Below are 18,904 nucleotides of genomic sequence, written 5' to 3'. Positions count from 1 at the left end.
GGGTTGCAGGGGCCAATTTCTGGAAGGTCAATCAAATCAAAACAATACAGGTGGCAGGGGAAACAAGTCTCAAGGCAAGGGGAGTCAAAGAGGTCGTGGTGCAGGATCAAGCAAGCAGCAACATACTCCACATAGCAGAGAATGTTGGACTTGTGGTGAAAGAGGTCACATGTCACGTGACTGTCCAAAGGGAAAAGCAAGTGAAAAGAGAGAACAGGGCAACTATGCATCTACTAGCAGAGATGCAGATGACAGCAAAAACGAGCGCATGTTTGTTATACAGCATGTAATGAATACAATGACTGCAGAGAATTCCACCCAAGATGATGTTTGGTATGTGGATTCAGGTGCCTCTAATCACATGACGTCTCGTGGAGAGTGGTTTAGAGATATGCGCAAACCAGATGTGTCAGGCTATGTGCAGACAGGAGATGACACAGCTCACCCCATTGCTCATGTAGGGGACATACCTCTAAATACGAAGAGTGGGAAATCAAAGTACTTAGCAGATGTACTTCATGTCCCAAACATTACAAAGAATCTTGTTTCTGTTGGACAAATGGTTGAGCAAGGTTTGCAGGTTCGCTTCAATCCAAATGGCTGTTATGTAGAAGATTTCCAGAATGGCTGTAAGCTGATCACAGAGGGCAAATGTGTGGGCAGAATGTTTACGCTGAATGTAGACATGCCTGAGGTAAAAGCTGCATTATTTGCACAGGGCACAGGTGTTGTGGCTGATGTTGACATTTGGCACAAACGCATTGGCCATGTCAATGAGCAGAGATTGCGCAGCATGCAATCAAAACAGATTGTAAAAGGTTTGCCCAAATTCAAGGTGGATGGTATGCATAAAGTGTGTGCAGCATGCCAGTTTGAAAAACAGTCAAAGGGCTCATTTCCACATGAGCGCAATGTATGTAAAAGGCCACTTGAGGTGGTGCACACAGATGTTTGGGTTCCAACCGATACTGCAAGTATACATGGTTGTAGGTATTATGTCTCTTTCATCGATGACCATACAAGGAAAGTATGGGTCTACTTTATGCGTAACAAAAGTGAAGTGTTTGGTCACTTTCAGGACTTCAAATTCATGATTAAGCAGGAGACAAATATGCAAATCAAGACATTGAGGTCAGATGGAGGGGGAGAGTACTTCTCCAATGATTTTTCAGATTTTCTGCGAATGCATGGTATACGCAGGCAGTTTACATGCAGATATACTCCACAACAGAATGGGGTCGCAGAAAGGAAAAACAGGCACATTGCAGAGGTTGCACGTGCATTGATGAATGAGAAGAACATGCCTCATCATTTCTGGGCTGAAGCTGTAAATACAGTTGTGTACATTATGAACAGGACACCTATAGCTGCGGTGCATGATGTAACACCTGAGGAAAAGTTTACAGGTACAAAGCCTGATTTGGCACACTTGAAAGTGTTTGGCTGCATAGCTTACGTGCATGTACCATATGAGTTGCGTAGGAAATTGGATCCTAAAGCAGAGAAATGTATTCTTGTGGGATATTCCCTTGAACAAAACGGGTACAGGTGCTACAATCCTACTACACGAGAATTACGAGTGAGCAGAGATGTAGTCTTTGATGAGATGAGCAGCTGGTACAGTAATGCACATGGCACTATTGGGGCTGATGTAAAAGATGATGTGGTTGTACAAAATGTGAGGCCACAGTCACAGGTTTTGAGTGGACCACAAGAGTCCTCTTCTCGTGGCTCTGTTGAGAAACCATGGAACTTTAGACTACGTACACAGGTTACTCCACCAACAGGTACAGGGAATGTATCACGAAAAGGAAAGGAAAAGGTTGATGAACCTCCCCTTATGGCTGATGCATCATCAAGTTTTTCACGTGTAGACATGGATTCAGATGGTTCTGAACAAAGTCTTGATGAGGAATTTGGAATTCCGGCTGTCAGGACACCTGGTGTAAGGAAAGTACAAGAAGATGCTAAAGGGCAAAGGAGTGACCCAGCACCGCGCAGATCTAACAGAGTCAGAAATCCAGTTCAGAAATTGACTTATGATGGCTATCTAGCGCATCACCAAGCCTACATGGCTAAGGTGATACAGGATGTGGAGCCCACATGTTTTGAAGATGCAGTTGGAAATGTGCATTGGGATGATGCAATGAATGAAGAGATGGCTGCATTGGAAGCAAACGACACATGGGAGTTGGTGCCATTACCAAGTGGCAAGAAAGCTATTGGCTGTAAATGGGTGTATAAAACCAAGCATAAGGCTGATGGTAACATTGAGCGTCACAAGGCAAGGCTGGTCGCAAAGGGTTATGCACAGACATATGGCATAGACTATGAGGAGACCTTTGCTCCAGTGGCAAAGATGACGACTGTGAGAGCTGTCATAGCAGTGGCTGCATCTAGAGGATGGATTATGCATCAAATGGATGTAAAGAATGCCTTCTTGAATGGTGAGTTGCAAGAGGAAATGTATATGGATCAGCCACCTGGTTATGTCGATCCAGGTTACCCAGATTATGTATGCAGGCTTCTCAAAGCTTTGTATGGTTTGAAGCAGGGCTCTAGAGCATGGTATGACAGGATTGCCAAGTATCTTGTCAGTATTGGGTTTAGGAGAGCTCATGCAGATCATTCACTCTATGTACGTGAGAGTGATGTGGGGATTGTGGTCATTACCATATATGTAGATGACCTTATTATTGTGGGTGACAATGCTATGGAGATTGACCATGTGAAGGGTCTTCTCAAACAGGAGTTTGAAATGAAAGATTTGGGTGAGTTGCGCTACTTTCTTGGCATTGAGGTGATCAGGACTCCAGAGGGTGTATGGCTATCACAGAGACAGTATGCTTTGGACATGTTGTCAAAGTATGGTATGGCTGATTGTAAGCCAATTTCTATTCCCTTGGATATGAATGCAAAGCTGAGTGCAGAGAAGGGTGATGTTGTTGAGGATGTCAAGATGTACAGGAAGATTGTGGGTAGTCTAATCTACTTGACTATCACGAGGCCAGACTTGAGCTACACAGTAGGCTTGGAGAGTAAGTTCATGCAGCTTCCGAGGAAGCCACATTTGGATGGAGTACGACGCACACTTAGGTATGTGCAAGGGACTCTTGACTACGCATTTTTCTATGCAGCAGATGCACCATTAGCATTGTATGGGTATACAGATGCAGATTGGGCAGGTAGCATTGTTGATAGGAGATCTACGAGTGGATTCATGTTCTCTTTTGGGAGTGCTGCTGTTACTTGGAGCAGCAAAAATCAGCCTACGGTTGCTTTATCGAGCACAGAGACCGAGTACAGAGGTGCAACAGTTGCGGCGTGCGAGGTAGCTTGGCTACGCACATTACTTGAGGACTTGGGAGTGCAGGTGGACCAGCAGATTATCATTCATTGTGACAACCTCAGCAGCATGCAGTTGTCTAGGAACCCAGTGTTCCATGCCAGGACCAAACACATAGAGGTTCATTACCACTACGTACGAGAGCGAGTGTTGGCGAGCGACATCGACTTGGTCTACGTCAGCACAGAGGAGCAGATAGCGGATATCTTTACCAAGGCCCTCGGAGCTGAGAAGCTTCGACGTTTCCGGACTATGCTTGGACTCTGCGACATGCAGAGCTCGAGGGGGAGTGTTGAGATGTCGAGCTCTACACCTTGAGCTGGCATCCACTGCGAGTCTTGGCTGCTTACGCCATTTACTCACTGGCGCGTTAGGTGACCGACACGGAGGATCTCTGCCAGTGATTCTACAGCTGGACTACACTTATAGTGCTAGCCTAGTACGCTTCTGGCGAGTTCACACTTAGTGACTGCATGTACATATGTGCTACTTTTCAGCTTTAGCACTTAGTCATTTTGTACTCTCTTTTCTGTGAAGAAGAAGAAGAAGCTTTCCATCTCTGTGTGCTTTGTGCTTGTCTTGTGTAGCTCTCTTGCATCCTCATTCTTTACAAGCATCCAACTAAGAGACATAACCATCCAGCAAAGAGTCAATAATACAATCTGGCTATCAATCCAATCCAAAACGTAGCCCCATATCAGTACCATAACCAGTTTCGGTCCAATAAACCAGGTAAAGTAAGCTTTTAGATCTAGACTAAGGAGTCTAGTGAAACATGCATGTCTAGTACAAAGCAAACAAAGATACATACATTGTCTATGCCATATATATGAAAAGACCAGGATTTGTATACATGAAGTCAAGCTTATGTAAAAACCCTAAGAATCCATCAAAAAGCCGGTACAAAACATATCCAGCAAGTATACCACATCAGCCAAGAATGCTCCAAAAATATCACATGTATACCGCATCATCCAAGAATGCATAGTGTTGAGCTCTATCCTTTAGCTTCAGAAGGAAGCTTACCTCATTCTCAATCCAAAATAAAACTCATCTCTATATCAACACATACATGGTTACTCTGCTATAATCAAGGAAGGTTACTATTAGGTCGAGACATTAGTAGCAAATGAGTTTAGTGCAAAACAATGTCAATAGTAGGAAAAGAATAGCTTCCTTAGCATACCAACAAAGGAAATTTAATAGAAGAAAAATACCCAATCAATCAACCCAAGGTCAAGACCCTATATCGCCTCAGGCAAGGTCCATAAATGTGTTTAAAGCTTTGAAAGCATAACCATGCCAGTCTAAAAAGAATGATCATCTCTATATACCAGCATCCAACACTTAAAAACCGGGTCAGCTTATCATGGAACCCCAAGAAACCCAATTCAGTACAAAATGGTAGGACTTGCATAATGACCAGGTTTTCTTGAAAATCATTTCTTTATTCATGCTTATCTAACATGCTTTTTAGAATTTTAAGTATCATGCCGTGACCCATCCAATCCTCAATGAACAATACCAAATAGTTTCCAGTGTGTACATCAGTACTTTTCATCATAACAATTTATATTGATACCAGAATCACCCATCAAAACCGCAAGCAGACCCATGCCCTATGCACAATACAACACATTGCAACATGTAATGATTTCACAATACGGAGCACCATTTTCAATCTTAACTCATCAAGCAAAAGAAATGGACCTGAGAAGAAGAAGAAGCCAAAGGATGGACTTCCAGGACCTGCTGTTTTTCCTTCCCTTTCGCCACAGTATTATAGACTTCAAGTTCAATCACTCAAGCATACGCCATGACCACATCCTGCATGGTCATCTTCTCTGTGGGGACAATCACACATGTACATGGTAGGCCTAAGGCTACATTTCTCATGCAACTGCACTGATAACTGCTTCGACTCTCCATGGAGATGCACAATTCCGTGGTTGTCTTTCGCTATAAGCTCCTGTAGGCTGCAGAATCAAAAGAGTGTGGGGATAAGACTATACCTAGGCCCAATCGATCAATGTTTATTCAAATAGAACTCGATGCTCCAACCAAAATTTTGTTGCTTTCTTCATCTAATTGTTGAGGCAGGTGAGAGATTTCATGCGCATAGAACATACAGCTCATGTAGTAACTTTGAGTGAATATGAAGTCGTATAGCAACCTCAAATTATCCCTTGACGATTGCAATAAAATAGCCTAGCTTCTAGTGCATGCCATGCACTTAAGATTAGCAACTCAGATTGGCAAGGTAGATTGGTTTTTCCAAGAGGATTCCAACCTCTTGTAGATTCCATGTACTAGTTAGGTCAGCTACGCCTCATAAACATCTTTGGTTCTCACTTTGCTACCATCGATATGGTTAGGCTTGACAATAGGCCCCTCTCTTAATTTATTTAATTTGGGGTGATTCTACCTAAAGTCTTGAACTACTTGCACACTGGCCCTAAACCGCCTAAGAATGCTTCACCTTGTCACATCATCATTGATCATGACACCATTAGATATGACAGATTTACATATGCCCTTCAACTTCAAAGCATGATCATTCACGAGCTTGCCCATGTTGTTCACAGTGTTGAGCTTTGTCTTCAACTGTAACTTCCTTGCCATGAGGTCAAATTTTTCCACGCCTCCTAGGAAAAATTGCAATCTTAAATATTCCTAATTATGAAATTCTTCACAATTTAAAAAAAAAACAATGGATGATGTTCCAAGTTCCTTGGTTTCACTCTTTTAAGTATTTCACATGTTGAGGACTAGGATTCTTCTCTGGCACTACTAAAGTGTGCTCTTGTTCACCTTATACCAATAAAGAATTGGTCCTTCAAAGTTTCAAAGCGTGGAAATTTTCTTTTCCAAGTTCTCACTAGCAATAGATCTCGTTCCATCATTGTCAAGAAGTTTACAGATAAACAAAAATCTTCACAAAACCTCTAATCTACCAAATAACATATATTTGTCACAATATGTGACCACAATATGCATACATACACCTAATATCGTGGTTCACACTACTACAAACTAGCCGTGAAAATCACGTCATCGACCAAGCTTCCTGCAATACCAAAATGGAAGACTTCCAAATTCTCAAATTTTTGTATTCCAATGTGCCCGAATTGGACCTCCAACAAAAATGGCCAAAATTGGAGTTTGTTAATGACACGTCCCAAGAAACCTAAGGGTGGGTACATTACCAACACACAAGGAGAATGGAGAAATCCTTACCCCCACCCACTTCATTCGTTTTATTTGCTTCTCATGTATAGCTCCTCAACGTCAACCAAGTTGGAATCATGTAAAGATATAAAGGAGAGGTGGTCGGCTTGCCAACACACACACAACCATAGAGCACTCAATAGAGATGGAGGTTGAAAGAGATTATTTCTTCTTCTTAACTTCTCTACAAAACATAAGTGGGGAATATAACATAATGAGAACTTAAAACAAACAATATGGAACCACTAGTGAGTGAACCAACAAGATGATGGCCGTCACTCTAGTTAGACCATTGACATGGTCTAACTAGACCATGTCAATAGTCCAATTGTAGTAGCACTAGTAGTCTTCCTCCTGTCTATTAACTCTGCCATTAAAAAATGTAGGTAATAAATCATCCAAGCCTACCATGTGGTGAGTATATATATGCACCAACTCATTCATCACTAGTATGAGGAGACTTGTTCCCATGTTTTGTGAATGACTGATTTCCCAACACTTAGGTTTACCACAGTGTTTTCCATGAAAAGCTCTTCCTTGATGCATTTCTAATCCATAACAACTAACTTCATCTTTGTATTTGCACAACATGTACAAATCCTTGTCGTAACTCTTCCATTTCTACTTGTGGAAACTATATGTGCATTCTTGCGACAAACTGTTAGCAAAATATTGGCGTGTGCGGTAAACACTTAAAAATGTGAAATTTGCACTAAAATTGTAGCCTTGTTCATTAATCGGAGTTTAACTTCTATATGTTCGATCTTATCTTACTAATTACCCTTTGGTTAGTTGATAGGAAAGCATGCCAAGTCACAAAATTTCCTATAACCTCTAACCTTACATTAGGCAACAAAAAGAAGCAAGCTTAAGCACAATATTATATTTCCTATAACCTCTAACCATATATTAGGCAACAAAAAGCAATAAGTAATAATACCCTTGTTTCAAACAAACCAAACGCTCTAAAATTTTCAAAAAATAATAAACCACCTTAATATTAGTATTGTGAACTTTACAAAACACTCCTCACACAGAATGATCAGTCTTATTGAAAGGGCAGCCTATTGTCCCCGGCTTGTAAACATACTGAGGAGATTTGGCCCCTTTCATTAGTTGTCCCAAGAATTGAGTCGGATCATAATAAACCTCCAAATCCGTAATTCTCAAGCTCTCATCCACCTAATGCATCACAACAAAAATAATAACAGACTACATAAGATCGAAGGCATTTCTTACAATACAATAAGGTTAATTAACAATCAATGTTAATTAACACACGTACAATATTGACATCTTTGCAAAATGATCTCACCTTTGCGATACAAGTGCCAATAGACTCAACAACATCGTTTGTTGGAGCATGTCCTTTGAAGGGCCCCTCCATCATACCCCAATGCCTCCACTTGAATGCCACAGTCGGAGGACCCGAGTACACCTCTAAGACCTCCCATGCAAACCCACCAGGAAATGTCGATTTAAAAACATCATGAGACGTCTCAAAGGTCTCTTCTATAGCCTTGTAAGCTTCATGTTCCCCTTTTAGGCTTGTTCTCAATAACACGTTGTAGCTCCCGACCTTCAATGTCTCCTCTGCATTCATCCATTGTCCCCCTACACATTTCACACCTTAGAATGTTTTCTACTAAGGCTTCAGAATTCTTTTTAATCATAAAGATACAAAATTGCATGCTATGATATTGTGTAGTCACGTGTAGGAAGGTCTAAATCATCTCCTACACACTCAAAAAACACACTATTGAAAAAAGCACATGAAAGCTGGTCTATGAAGAGACATAACTCTCGTCCCACTTTTTTGAGAACCTATCATGAAAAAATAAAGTGTAATGCACTAAATTTAGTTTCTTGGCTTGAGAAATTTACAACATTGCTCACATATCTTGGTTTTTAGTGTAGAAATTCTATATGAAAATTAAAACCATGGTTACAATTCGTTTTTCAAGGTCAAAATTCATACATTTTAGTTATAAATCATAAGAATACACTAGATTGTGGCATAAAACCCGGTTGTCCCACCTTCGCTCCTAAAACCAAAATTGCTAAGAAAATGGTTTTCTACAGAGGGGAGATCATTACAATTGCAACCTTGGAGAATGTTATACTAGTGTTCTCTTAAGTCACAAATGCTTAGTGGGAGATTTAAGTACTAACTAAATGAAAGCATGTGATCCTCATGGACTCAAAATTATTATGTAAGAGGAATTTGATCACCAACAAATGTAGCAATATACCATGTATGATGGTGGTGTATGCATTATAAATACTATTAGCCTCTGTTGAAATGCAAGCATAAACATGAAGGAAGCTACATGACCAACCAAGAGTTCAATCAATTCCAAAGCTTGGCCCTAACTTTCTCATTACAAACTAAAAATTATACACATCCGCATCTGATCGAAAAGGCAAACCAAGAGGTTTCAACGAGAAACAACTAACGAATGCACAAGATTAGAACTCAAAAACATCGTCCAATTTATGAATGTAAGAGAACCAACAAACCCAAAACAAAAGAGATCAAATCAGGAGTTAGATTTAACAAAATTATTGAGTGCACAAAGCCTCACAAAGTTAAACCCAAAATGATGCAAGGATAAGGTTTGAGCGTCACCATTAACAGAGAACCGAAAATTTTCAGGATGTATAGTCTTGAAGTGGTGTGCACGAGTTTTGTGAGACAACTCCATCTCCCATGACTTTACAAGGTCTTGAACCACTTGCTCCAAAGAACCCTTTGGCCATTCCTGCCCAACAAAATAGGTAGAAATCAAACACAAGAAGTTTTGGACAAGTGCAGTGCCTCCCGAGCAGAAGCTCATGATGAGGAGGTAAGTCACAGGGCGGTCCCCTGCCCCCAATCGTACCTAGCTAGGTGTGCGGTGCCTTCCGAGCAGAAGCTCATGATGTTATTCATTGTATGAAAAAACACTGAAAAAGACTCCATTTTCATACATGAGAAAATTTCTAAATCTTGTTGTGAAACTTAGTTGAAAAAGCCTCTGACAGAAACGTGTACTCTTCATATATATACTCTGCAATGTGTGTTTACCTTCTCTCTCTCTCTCTCTCTCTCTCTCTCTCTCTCTCTCTCTCTCTCTCTCTCTCTCTCTCTCTCAGACAGGACCAAAAGCAGTAGTACCACAGTAGCCAACATTAATAACAGGACGCGTCACCCACTTCCAAAATAGTGGAAGACATAACCCCACGAGAAAGCAAATGCCGTGCCCTACACGCAATCACATGGGAAAGGAAAATGGATTCTACAGTGCCTTACTGCCCTTAATCATCATCAGAGCTACCCCCTAATCCACTGATTAATCACCAGAGCTACCCTAATACTCTGTGATTAAGAAAGAGAAGTGATGAGCTTCCAGTATCCGTCTAACTGGATCCAATGCGCAAAACCTTCCAGCCCTTGGCACACGATAACTCGAGGAAGTGACTCACGATACATTAGAGAGAGAGAGAGAGAGAGAGAGAGAGAGAGATGGCGTTTACCTGCGTGCGCATTTGCTGAAAAAGGGCATTCACGACATCGTAAGAGGGGGGTGCGCCATGCCGCCATTCAGTATCCTTCTCCGCCTCTCCGACCATGTGCTTCCGATACGGGTCCTCTTCGACTGCACCCACCACCTCTTTCGCCATATCCATACCTCTCTCTCTCTCCCTCTCTCTCACTCACACACACACACACACACACTTGGTCCCCCTGCAAAACCGCCAACTATCTCTTTCCTTTCTCTCTCTGAATACTACTGCTCCTGACTCCAGAGGGCTTTTATGAACACTCACTCACGGCGACGGCGTGAGGCTCTGAGCTGATCACCTCTCTCTCACTCTCTCTCTCTATAAATTAGAATGAGATCAGTCACTTGGGACGTTTACTCTTCAGAAATCCTTTACAAATTTTTTCTCCTTTTCAGATATTATCGACTCTGAGCCACCCACCGCTTGACAACTTGACAAGCAAATTGACAAAAATCACCGCCATCTCAAACTTGTATTTAGGGGATGCCCACGCAGAGTTATCTTACCCTCCTCCCCCCTCCACTGATCGTACCTCAAAAGGGTACATTTAGGTAATGCCCACAAGGAGGGGGGAGGAGGGGGGGGGGGGGGGGTGGTTGATCCTTATCCGTCACCCCTTCCTTGCTCCCCTAATTGTATCGCAAAAAAGTGTAGTTAGAAATGAGCTTGTTACCTTGTCGTTTTTGTGTGTGTGTGAGTCTGTGAGGCTTGTCACATCACATCTTGTCAATCTAATCCTACAAATTACCTCCTCCCAAGGATGTCCTCTCTTATATTTACAAATATTAACCCAACTCTCATTTTGTGGGCTTCATGGCTAAGTAACAGACATCATTAAAGAGGAGGGAAGTAAAGGGATCAAGGGTCGGGAAATCCACGCACGAAAGCCAGAGAGATCGCAATCGTGAGTGTCAACTCAAAAACTAAACCCTACCACAACTTAAACCATTTAAACATGAAGAGTGTTTGTTGGCTTACCTAAAAGGTTATAAAAATAAATTAAGATATAACATGTGTGCATAGGTGAGATGGTTAGTTCATGTGTCACAAAACTTAAGTTGTAAGGTTTTGAGTTCAAAATTGGGTGACGAGGGACCTATTATTTTGCGTTGTTTGGGCTTAATTTTGCCCTAATTTTCGTGCTATCCGGGTTTTGTTCACCTTGAGATTTTGCCTTGGACTCCCCCCGCCCCCCTCTCTTTAGTATCATGGATTTCATGGGTGTGTGGGAGAGCTATTCCATTGATTGTCAAATCTTGTTTCTCCTCCAACTACACCCCTCGTGATGTGATTACAACAACAGTCCACTCTCCAATCTATTGCTTTGATTAAGATTGGAAGCTAAACTACATGTTTGCGTAGGTGAGTGGTTAGTAGTTACTAGTTATAGAAGAGAAGGAAAAAGGAGGGGGGGTTCTACAAGAGTGTGCATGAGTCTATCAGTGACTTTGGCATGTTAAAACATTCCATAGATCGAGGAGAATGAGAAAGGCGTTCAAATTTTTCTATGCCTCTTCTTTAGTTTGTGAAGGGGCCATTTCAATTCTTTAGTTTGTAAATAAGCCATTGGTGATGTGGTGCAGATCAACAACCAGCATATTCAATTGACAGTTGAAAGGATTTAAAGATGCTGATGCTTGCCAAGTGATGGTGCTGTGCGAGCATCGCATGTTATTCCTGCTGTTGCAGAGGCAGAACTAGAGTTTGGCTTGAAAGTAAAAGGTGAATATAAATTATCAGGGCTCACAGATACAACAATAAGGGATGCATATCGCTGGTTTCTTGAGGCAATTTGGCTGCAAGACAAAACTTATATGATTTCGGCCAAAGCACACATGTATTGCATTCGGCCAACTTTGGGCCGATGGCCTGGGCAGCGATTGTCAGGGAACGATTGCTAGCAGAATGCCAAAGAGTGGTGGCAGAGATGGGGCGTAGCACACCAACAAATACCAAGGTCGGGCAGCTGGTTACTTTAGTGTTTCCCTTGAGGGACGTTTTTCCTCTCACCCTTCGCCCTCTGTGTCACTTTGAAGATGACAGATTTGTAGTATGTGGTACTACTACGCCATTGTCACAAACTCAGAGTCAGGAAGTGCCTGTTGTGAGGGTGTCTCAAACACCTGCTCGCAGAGTGGATATGCCGGGTACATCCACTGTAGTGGTAGCCTCTAGTGCACAGGAGATGGCCACTGCAAGAACATCAAACCGAAAGCGAGGTCGAGAGGAAAGCCTATGGACATTGCGGATTAGGAGTCATGCAGCTTTGGGACGGTTATTCATAGGATATCATGGGACAGAACGGGGTTTTTCACCGTTCATGATCTGCGCTGGAGCAGCGGTTGTATATGGGGGGGCATACCAGTCTTTGGGGATGTCTCTAATGTTCATGTTATCAATATACTTTCCTTCTTGTACTCTGTGTTCGGTTGCATATCAATGAAAAAGACGATGTTCTGTTTCTGTGACTTGTCTTCTATTCTGCCTTCATGTGTTTTGGTGTTCATATAATGTAAGGCAGTGTGAGGGTATTCATTCCCGTAATGCTTATTGCTCCTCTACGGGCAACAGACATTACAACAATGTGTGTACATATCCACAAGATTCTTGAAGTTACCAAAATTCTCAACCTACTTGCCCCTCAAGTTTCTCTAAAATCTTCCATACGGATGTGCCTTTTCTTGAACTTGAAAAAATTATTGATTTACTTTTCATCTTCTTCTTTTCTTTTGAATCCATGCTTTGTATGTATGGAAATGACTTTGATAGTTTTCTTTTTCCATAGTTGCGTCAAGATTTATCAAGGACTTTTGAGCATCTTAACATTCTTTATTAAACCACCTTTTGTGTGGTCTATCTTTGTTGATACCATGGACATGCTTCTTGGCAAAGCATTCTTCAACACAAGAACAAATTACTTTCTTGAAAGCTTCCCATTTAGTTTTCAATGGTGCTTCATATTGAAGCTTTGTCATACATAACTTTTTCTCAACCATTCAATGTACATTGGTGTCCGTTTGAAATCCATTCATAGTGATAAATTCTCTTCCCTTTGGCTGAGATTATCAAGCTTAGTTGCTTCTCCACATGAAAGGTGAATACATAAGGTCCAATGGTCTGATTTTGAGGTCCATTGGCCAAAAATAAAACTCTGTATGAAATACATGATGGCTTCGGAGAGTCGCACATAGTCAATCACACTATTCCCATTATGTTTTCTACATGTAAATCCATTGGTTCCACTGCACAAAGATATACCATTGGCAATCAACATACTTGTGCTATTACACATGTGTAAAAATAACTTTCCATAGTGATCCGTTCTTTCTCATCCATTGAAGTACGATCGTACAAGTGAGCTTCCTCCAACTCCCTTGACATATCAAATTGTTGAGTATTATGTTGCAATGTTTTTGTGCGATCATTCATATCCCCAAAGACAATAAAATCACCTTCGCTAATGAAATAATCAATGTCCTCTTCTAAATCAAAAAATGGTTGATCTTTATCCATGCAAACATCAAAGGGGGAATCATGATGAGAAATGTAGCAACCAGCTACAAAAATGGGTGCTCTTTTTGGTGTCATAATTTTCAGCCATACATAAAGTTTGTACTTGCCATCATTCGCAATTGATACAAAATCTTCTAATCCTTTATTAATTATACATGCTACCCCTCATTGTCCTCTTTGTTGCTTGAGATTCTTTGACTACATCAATGAACGTACATCGTAATCCTCCAAGCCGTTAATTCTTTGTGTATCATGCTCCCAAGTTTCAACAAGAAGTACAACATCGGCTTTGCTTGTTAGTTCATCAGTGACAACCCTCGCATTCCATGGGTATCCATTGCAATTCCAAAATCATATTTTCAATTGTAACTCGGCCTCATAGGTCGTGCATTCCTATTTTCTCGAGGGACTTGCCTCCTCCTTGGGCACATTTTCTTCATGAGAGATCTTCTTGTTTTTCTTATTCCTCTCCTCATATGCCTTCAACGCATATTTTGTTGCTTAATAGTACGATCTTTACATACAAAACATTTTGTATCCCTCAAATAAATCCAACTATTATGAAGGATAATCTTTTTTTTTGTCTCATCTGGCATGGGGCATACAATTGGCCGTTCTCCCGAGCGAGGAGCTCCTTGCTTACCCACTCTATGTGCTCCATAGACCATACCTTGGGACATGCCAAAGTGGGTTTTGAAGATATTACAATGGCAAGAGAAGGAGGCAACTCTAATTTCTCTTTGGTGTTGGAATAAGGATATCAGGAAAGCACACACAGCTTGGAGAAGATGAAGGAAACTCAAGACGCACAATAAAGAGTGTTTTACTTAATGGGCAATGGAAAAATAGATAGCCTTAGTATGATGGGCGTATATACAATGCATGGGGGAAAAAACCTTCTAAAGAGGGAAAAAAATGCCCCGGCGGTCCTAAGCGTGTTCACACATATCACTACCACATATATAAGGTAACGGGGGGAAAAAACCTCCTAAAGAGGGGAAAAAATCCCTAGCGATCCTAAGTGTGTTCACACATATCACTACCACATGTATATGGTAACAAATTCCCCCTGGAGTGATTCCGTGAACAAGAGCTGGCACATAGAGTAAAGGGAAGTGCCATGCCATGAGGACATGATTAGTCCACAAAGGGGAGTAAGTCCAAAGCTTTGCAAAAAGCGTCGAACTACTCACAAGACAATGCCTTTGTGAAAAGATCTGCAAGGTTGTTCTGTGTTGGCACATAAGCCAAGCTGATCTCTCCTATTAAGAGCCTCTCCCTGACATAGTGTAAATGCACCCCAATGTGCTTTGTGCGAGCATGAAAAATTGGGTTCCTTGTAAACAACTGCCAATGCTCTCTGACTATCAGTGTTGGCAGTGTCCTATCCAACACACGCAAATCAACCATAAGGCATCTGAGCCACACACACTTAAATGTAGATGTGAAGACTTCCATGTACTCACCCTCACAACTAGAAGTGGCCATAGTAGGTTGCTTCTTGCTCAACCATGATATGCATGAGCTGCCAAGCGTGAACAACCACTTGTGGACACGTGTGTCAAAACAACCAGCCCAATCTGAGTCCAAAAAAGTATGTAAGTCTAGCAGCAATGATCCCCCCTTGGGATAAGACAAGCCAAGATGTAAAGTGCCACTCAAGTAGCAAAAAATCCTCTTGACAGCCTACAAATGCTTAGACCTTAGGCTATGCATAAATCTAATGACCTGTGAGACTGAAAACTGAATATATGGCCTCATGTCGTATACATAAACGAGGCATCCAACAACATTTTGGTAGAGAGTGACATCTGCAGGATCACCAACATCATGAAGACTCAATTTCAAACCTTCATCCATGGGAGTGGCAGTAGGTTTGTGATCCTCAATTCCAAACATACATAGCAATGTATCTATGTAACTTTTTTGACACAAGGCAATACCAGCATCACACTGCTTTAATTATATACCCAAGTAATGATGCAACAACCCCAAATCTTTCATCTTGAAGGTAGCATTCAAAACAGCCTTAAATTCAGCAATATGTCTCTCATTTGGTCCAGTGATCAGCAAATCATCCACATAAAGAACCACAATAAGAAGTACATCACCCTCACGCTTTACATACAATGTGCTTTCTGTTGGACTGTTTACGAAAGCCTCGTTTGACCAAATGAGTGTCAACCTTCTCATACCAAGCACAAGGAGATTGCTTCAACCCATACAAAGCTTTGTTACATTTTTACACTTTATCCTCTTGTCCTTTCTTGACAAAACCACGAGGGTGCGTTACGTAAACTTCCTCAAATATGTCACCATTCAAGAAAGTAGTAACAATGTATGATTGATGTATATCCCAACCAAAATGAGATGCCAATGCACGTAGAAAATGCACAGTAGTCATACGACAAGTGGGAGCAAAAAAAAAAAGTGGGAACAGTTTCTTCATAGTCTACGCCTTTTTGTTGTACATAGCCCTTTGCAACAAGTCAAGCCTTATAGCAATCAATCTCACCATCCGGCTTGCATTTCAACTTGTAAGCCCACTTCGTAACAATGGCCTTTTTGCCAAGAGTAAAATCACATAAAATCTTCTATAAGTGCATCATATTCTCATTGCATGGCAGCCATCCAATTTTTTGAATTCTGTGCTTCATCAAAAGATAGAGGTTCCTCAACATCATGTAAGCTAGACACAACCAAAGCATACAATCTGATGCATAAGATGCATGGCGAGAGACTAAATGAGTGCAACTAAACAAAGGTGCATCCAATTTACTGTCACACAATGTATGCACCAACCATTTTTGCACACCTCTAGCCTACTCATTTTCAACCCTTTCCTCATCAAGTACAACATGTACATCTGCATCAGTAATAAGCTGATTTGTAACATTTTCAGAAACCCCCATAGGCTGTACATTTTCCTCATTGGAATTTACATTCAAACTTCCACCACGGAAAAGAGGCAACAAAGTGTCATAAATGTCATGTGAGCTTACATTACTATCTTTAGTAGATGACAGCAAGGGCTGAACAGAATCTTCCACAAACACAACATCGCATGAAACCAGAATACGCTTTGTTTGCAGTTGATACAACTTGTAACCTTTGCTTTCAGCACTATAACCAACAAAAATACATTTGACAGCCTTATCATCCAATTTTCTACGTTTTGTTTGTGGCACCAAAGCATATGCCAAACAGCCAAAAACACACATGTGCTCAATAGAAGGCTTTCTATCATGCCATGCTTCATACAGATTAATAGACTGCAAAGCTTTTGTAGGATACTTGTTTAGTAGATAAGTGGCACACATGATGGCCTCAAGCCAAAGCGAATGCGGAAAAGCTTGACTTTTGACCATACATCGTGCCATTTTTGTAAGTGACCTGTTTTTCCTCTTAGCAACACCATTTTGCTGAGGCATATAAGGCAATGTACATTGGTGTTTTATCCCACGACTAGCCAGAAATTCATTAAATTCATGAGACATATACTCCCCCCGTCGATTGGAACGGAGGGTGTCCATTGTACATTTTGAGACATTTTCAACCATAGCCAGAAATTGTTTGAAGCACATAAAAACCTCATACTTTGCTTTAAGCAGATAAACCCATGCATGCCTGGAGTAATCATCAATGAAAATCACGAAGTAAAGGTAATTTCTCAAGGACGGAGTTTGCATGGGCCCACAAACATCACTAAGCACAAAATATAGTCTTCACAAACATGTTTGACAGGTGCTTCAAGAGGCGGCAAAGAAGCAACCATAACAAATTATTGCAAACGCATCAAACGAAGCAAACTGGAAAAATTCGGATGACCAAAACATGCATGCCAAAGTTTTGCATCTGAAATAGCCTTTGAATCCACAACTACATTTGCAAAATTCTGTCCACACTTGTCATACAAAGTGAGATTATATAGCCCATGACATAAAATGCTAGATGCAACAATTTCATCACCAAAAGATATCATGTACAATACATCTGTCATCCACAAATTTGACTACAAGACCAAGTCTAGCAAGTGCAGATACAGACAAAAGAAACTTCCATGAGGGACAGACTCAAGAGAGGTGAACAAATCATGATGTGAGTTAATGTGCTTTGTAGCACCACTATCAAAATACAACACATGTGAATCTGCAGCAACTGACATGCATGCATCATGGACAACATGATTATATGTACACTCTGCACTAAAAGGCCATTCTCCATCAACATCAACCATAGTATCCTTTCACAAAAGACTCGACAATAGCTGTATTTGTAGTGGAAACAACATTTGCAATGGAACCACCCTCTTTCTTCTTAGCCTCTTGAGTCTTTGGTCTTCAACTTAGGACACTACTTGATCAAGTGATCAATTGCTTACAATAATGGCAACACATCTTCTTTTTGCCCTTATCCCCAGAATTTCCAGACAAATTGCTACCATCAAAAGCATTAGGAGCAGGTGATTTTTGACTTGCAGAAGAACAATGAGAAGTGGCTGCATTACTGTTACCACCTTTTCTTTGAGCAGCAATAAAGCCTATTCAATTGCATGATATCTTGTCTTGTTTTTTTTGGAAAGTGGCTCTTGCAACAAGAATGTGCATAATGCATCAAACTTGACAACTTCAGGATTTCCTTGGGTCATAAGTCTCCAAGTACTAGCAAAAGTCTGGTAAGAATCTGGCAAGGCATCAAGAATAGTCTTGGGTCATAAGTCTCCAAGTACTAGCAAAAGTCTGGTAAGAATCTGGCAAGGCATCAAGAATAGTCTGCACAAGGGAACTGTCTGGAATGACTTCACCTGCAAAAATAAGTTGCTCATTGATATTTTTGACAACAGCAAGAAAAGTGTCCATGTCATCTTACTCATGCATAAACTTTGATTCCAGGTCTTTAGGCAAGAATGCAATTTTAGCCTCATTGTGGCTTGCATAAAGACCAGCTAGAATATCCCAAGCGTGTTTTGTAGATTTTGTTGAACGAATGTGAGGAGTAATAGTGCACTTCATAGACAATGCAATAAATGCATGAGCTTGTGTATCTTTTACATTCCAACGAGCTTGTTTTGCCGTAGGCAAAACAACTCTAATAGCAACAATCCTTGCAGCAAGACCTACAACATCCTCAACATCGCCTACATCCTCAGGACCAGGACGTACATCAATGCCTTGCACAATATTCCAAACACCCTTTGACACAAGAACATGTTGCATCATGTAAGCCCACATAGGGTAATTATCCCCATCAAATTTTTCCTCATCACAACAA

General features: G+C 41.0%; 1 protein-coding gene across 1 annotated transcript; it reads right to left on the bottom strand.

Moving 5' to 3' along the window:
- Positions 1–7,545: 7,545 nt before the first annotated feature.
- Positions 7,546–10,381, bottom strand: LOC147443374 (pathogen-related protein-like). The gene is made up of 4 exons (XM_086529256.1): positions 10,091–10,381; positions 9,204–9,336; positions 7,890–8,188; positions 7,546–7,756 (listed from the first exon to the last, which is right to left on the bottom strand). The coding sequence occupies exons 1-4, from the start codon at positions 10,241–10,243 to the stop codon at positions 7,604–7,606; spliced, it is 738 nt and encodes a 245-aa protein (XP_086385382.1). The 5' UTR covers positions 10,244–10,381; the 3' UTR covers positions 7,546–7,603.
- Between the last annotated feature and the right edge of the window lie 8,523 nt (positions 10,382–18,904).

Source organism: Adiantum capillus-veneris, chromosome 14, assembly GCF_014529385.1.
Source record: "Adiantum capillus-veneris isolate H3 chromosome 14, ASM1452938v2, whole genome shotgun sequence".
Taxonomy (NCBI): Eukaryota; Viridiplantae; Streptophyta; class Polypodiopsida; order Polypodiales; family Pteridaceae; genus Adiantum; species Adiantum capillus-veneris.
Note: the sequence above shows the minus strand (reverse complement) of the source record. Positions and strands in the feature narration are given on the sequence as shown.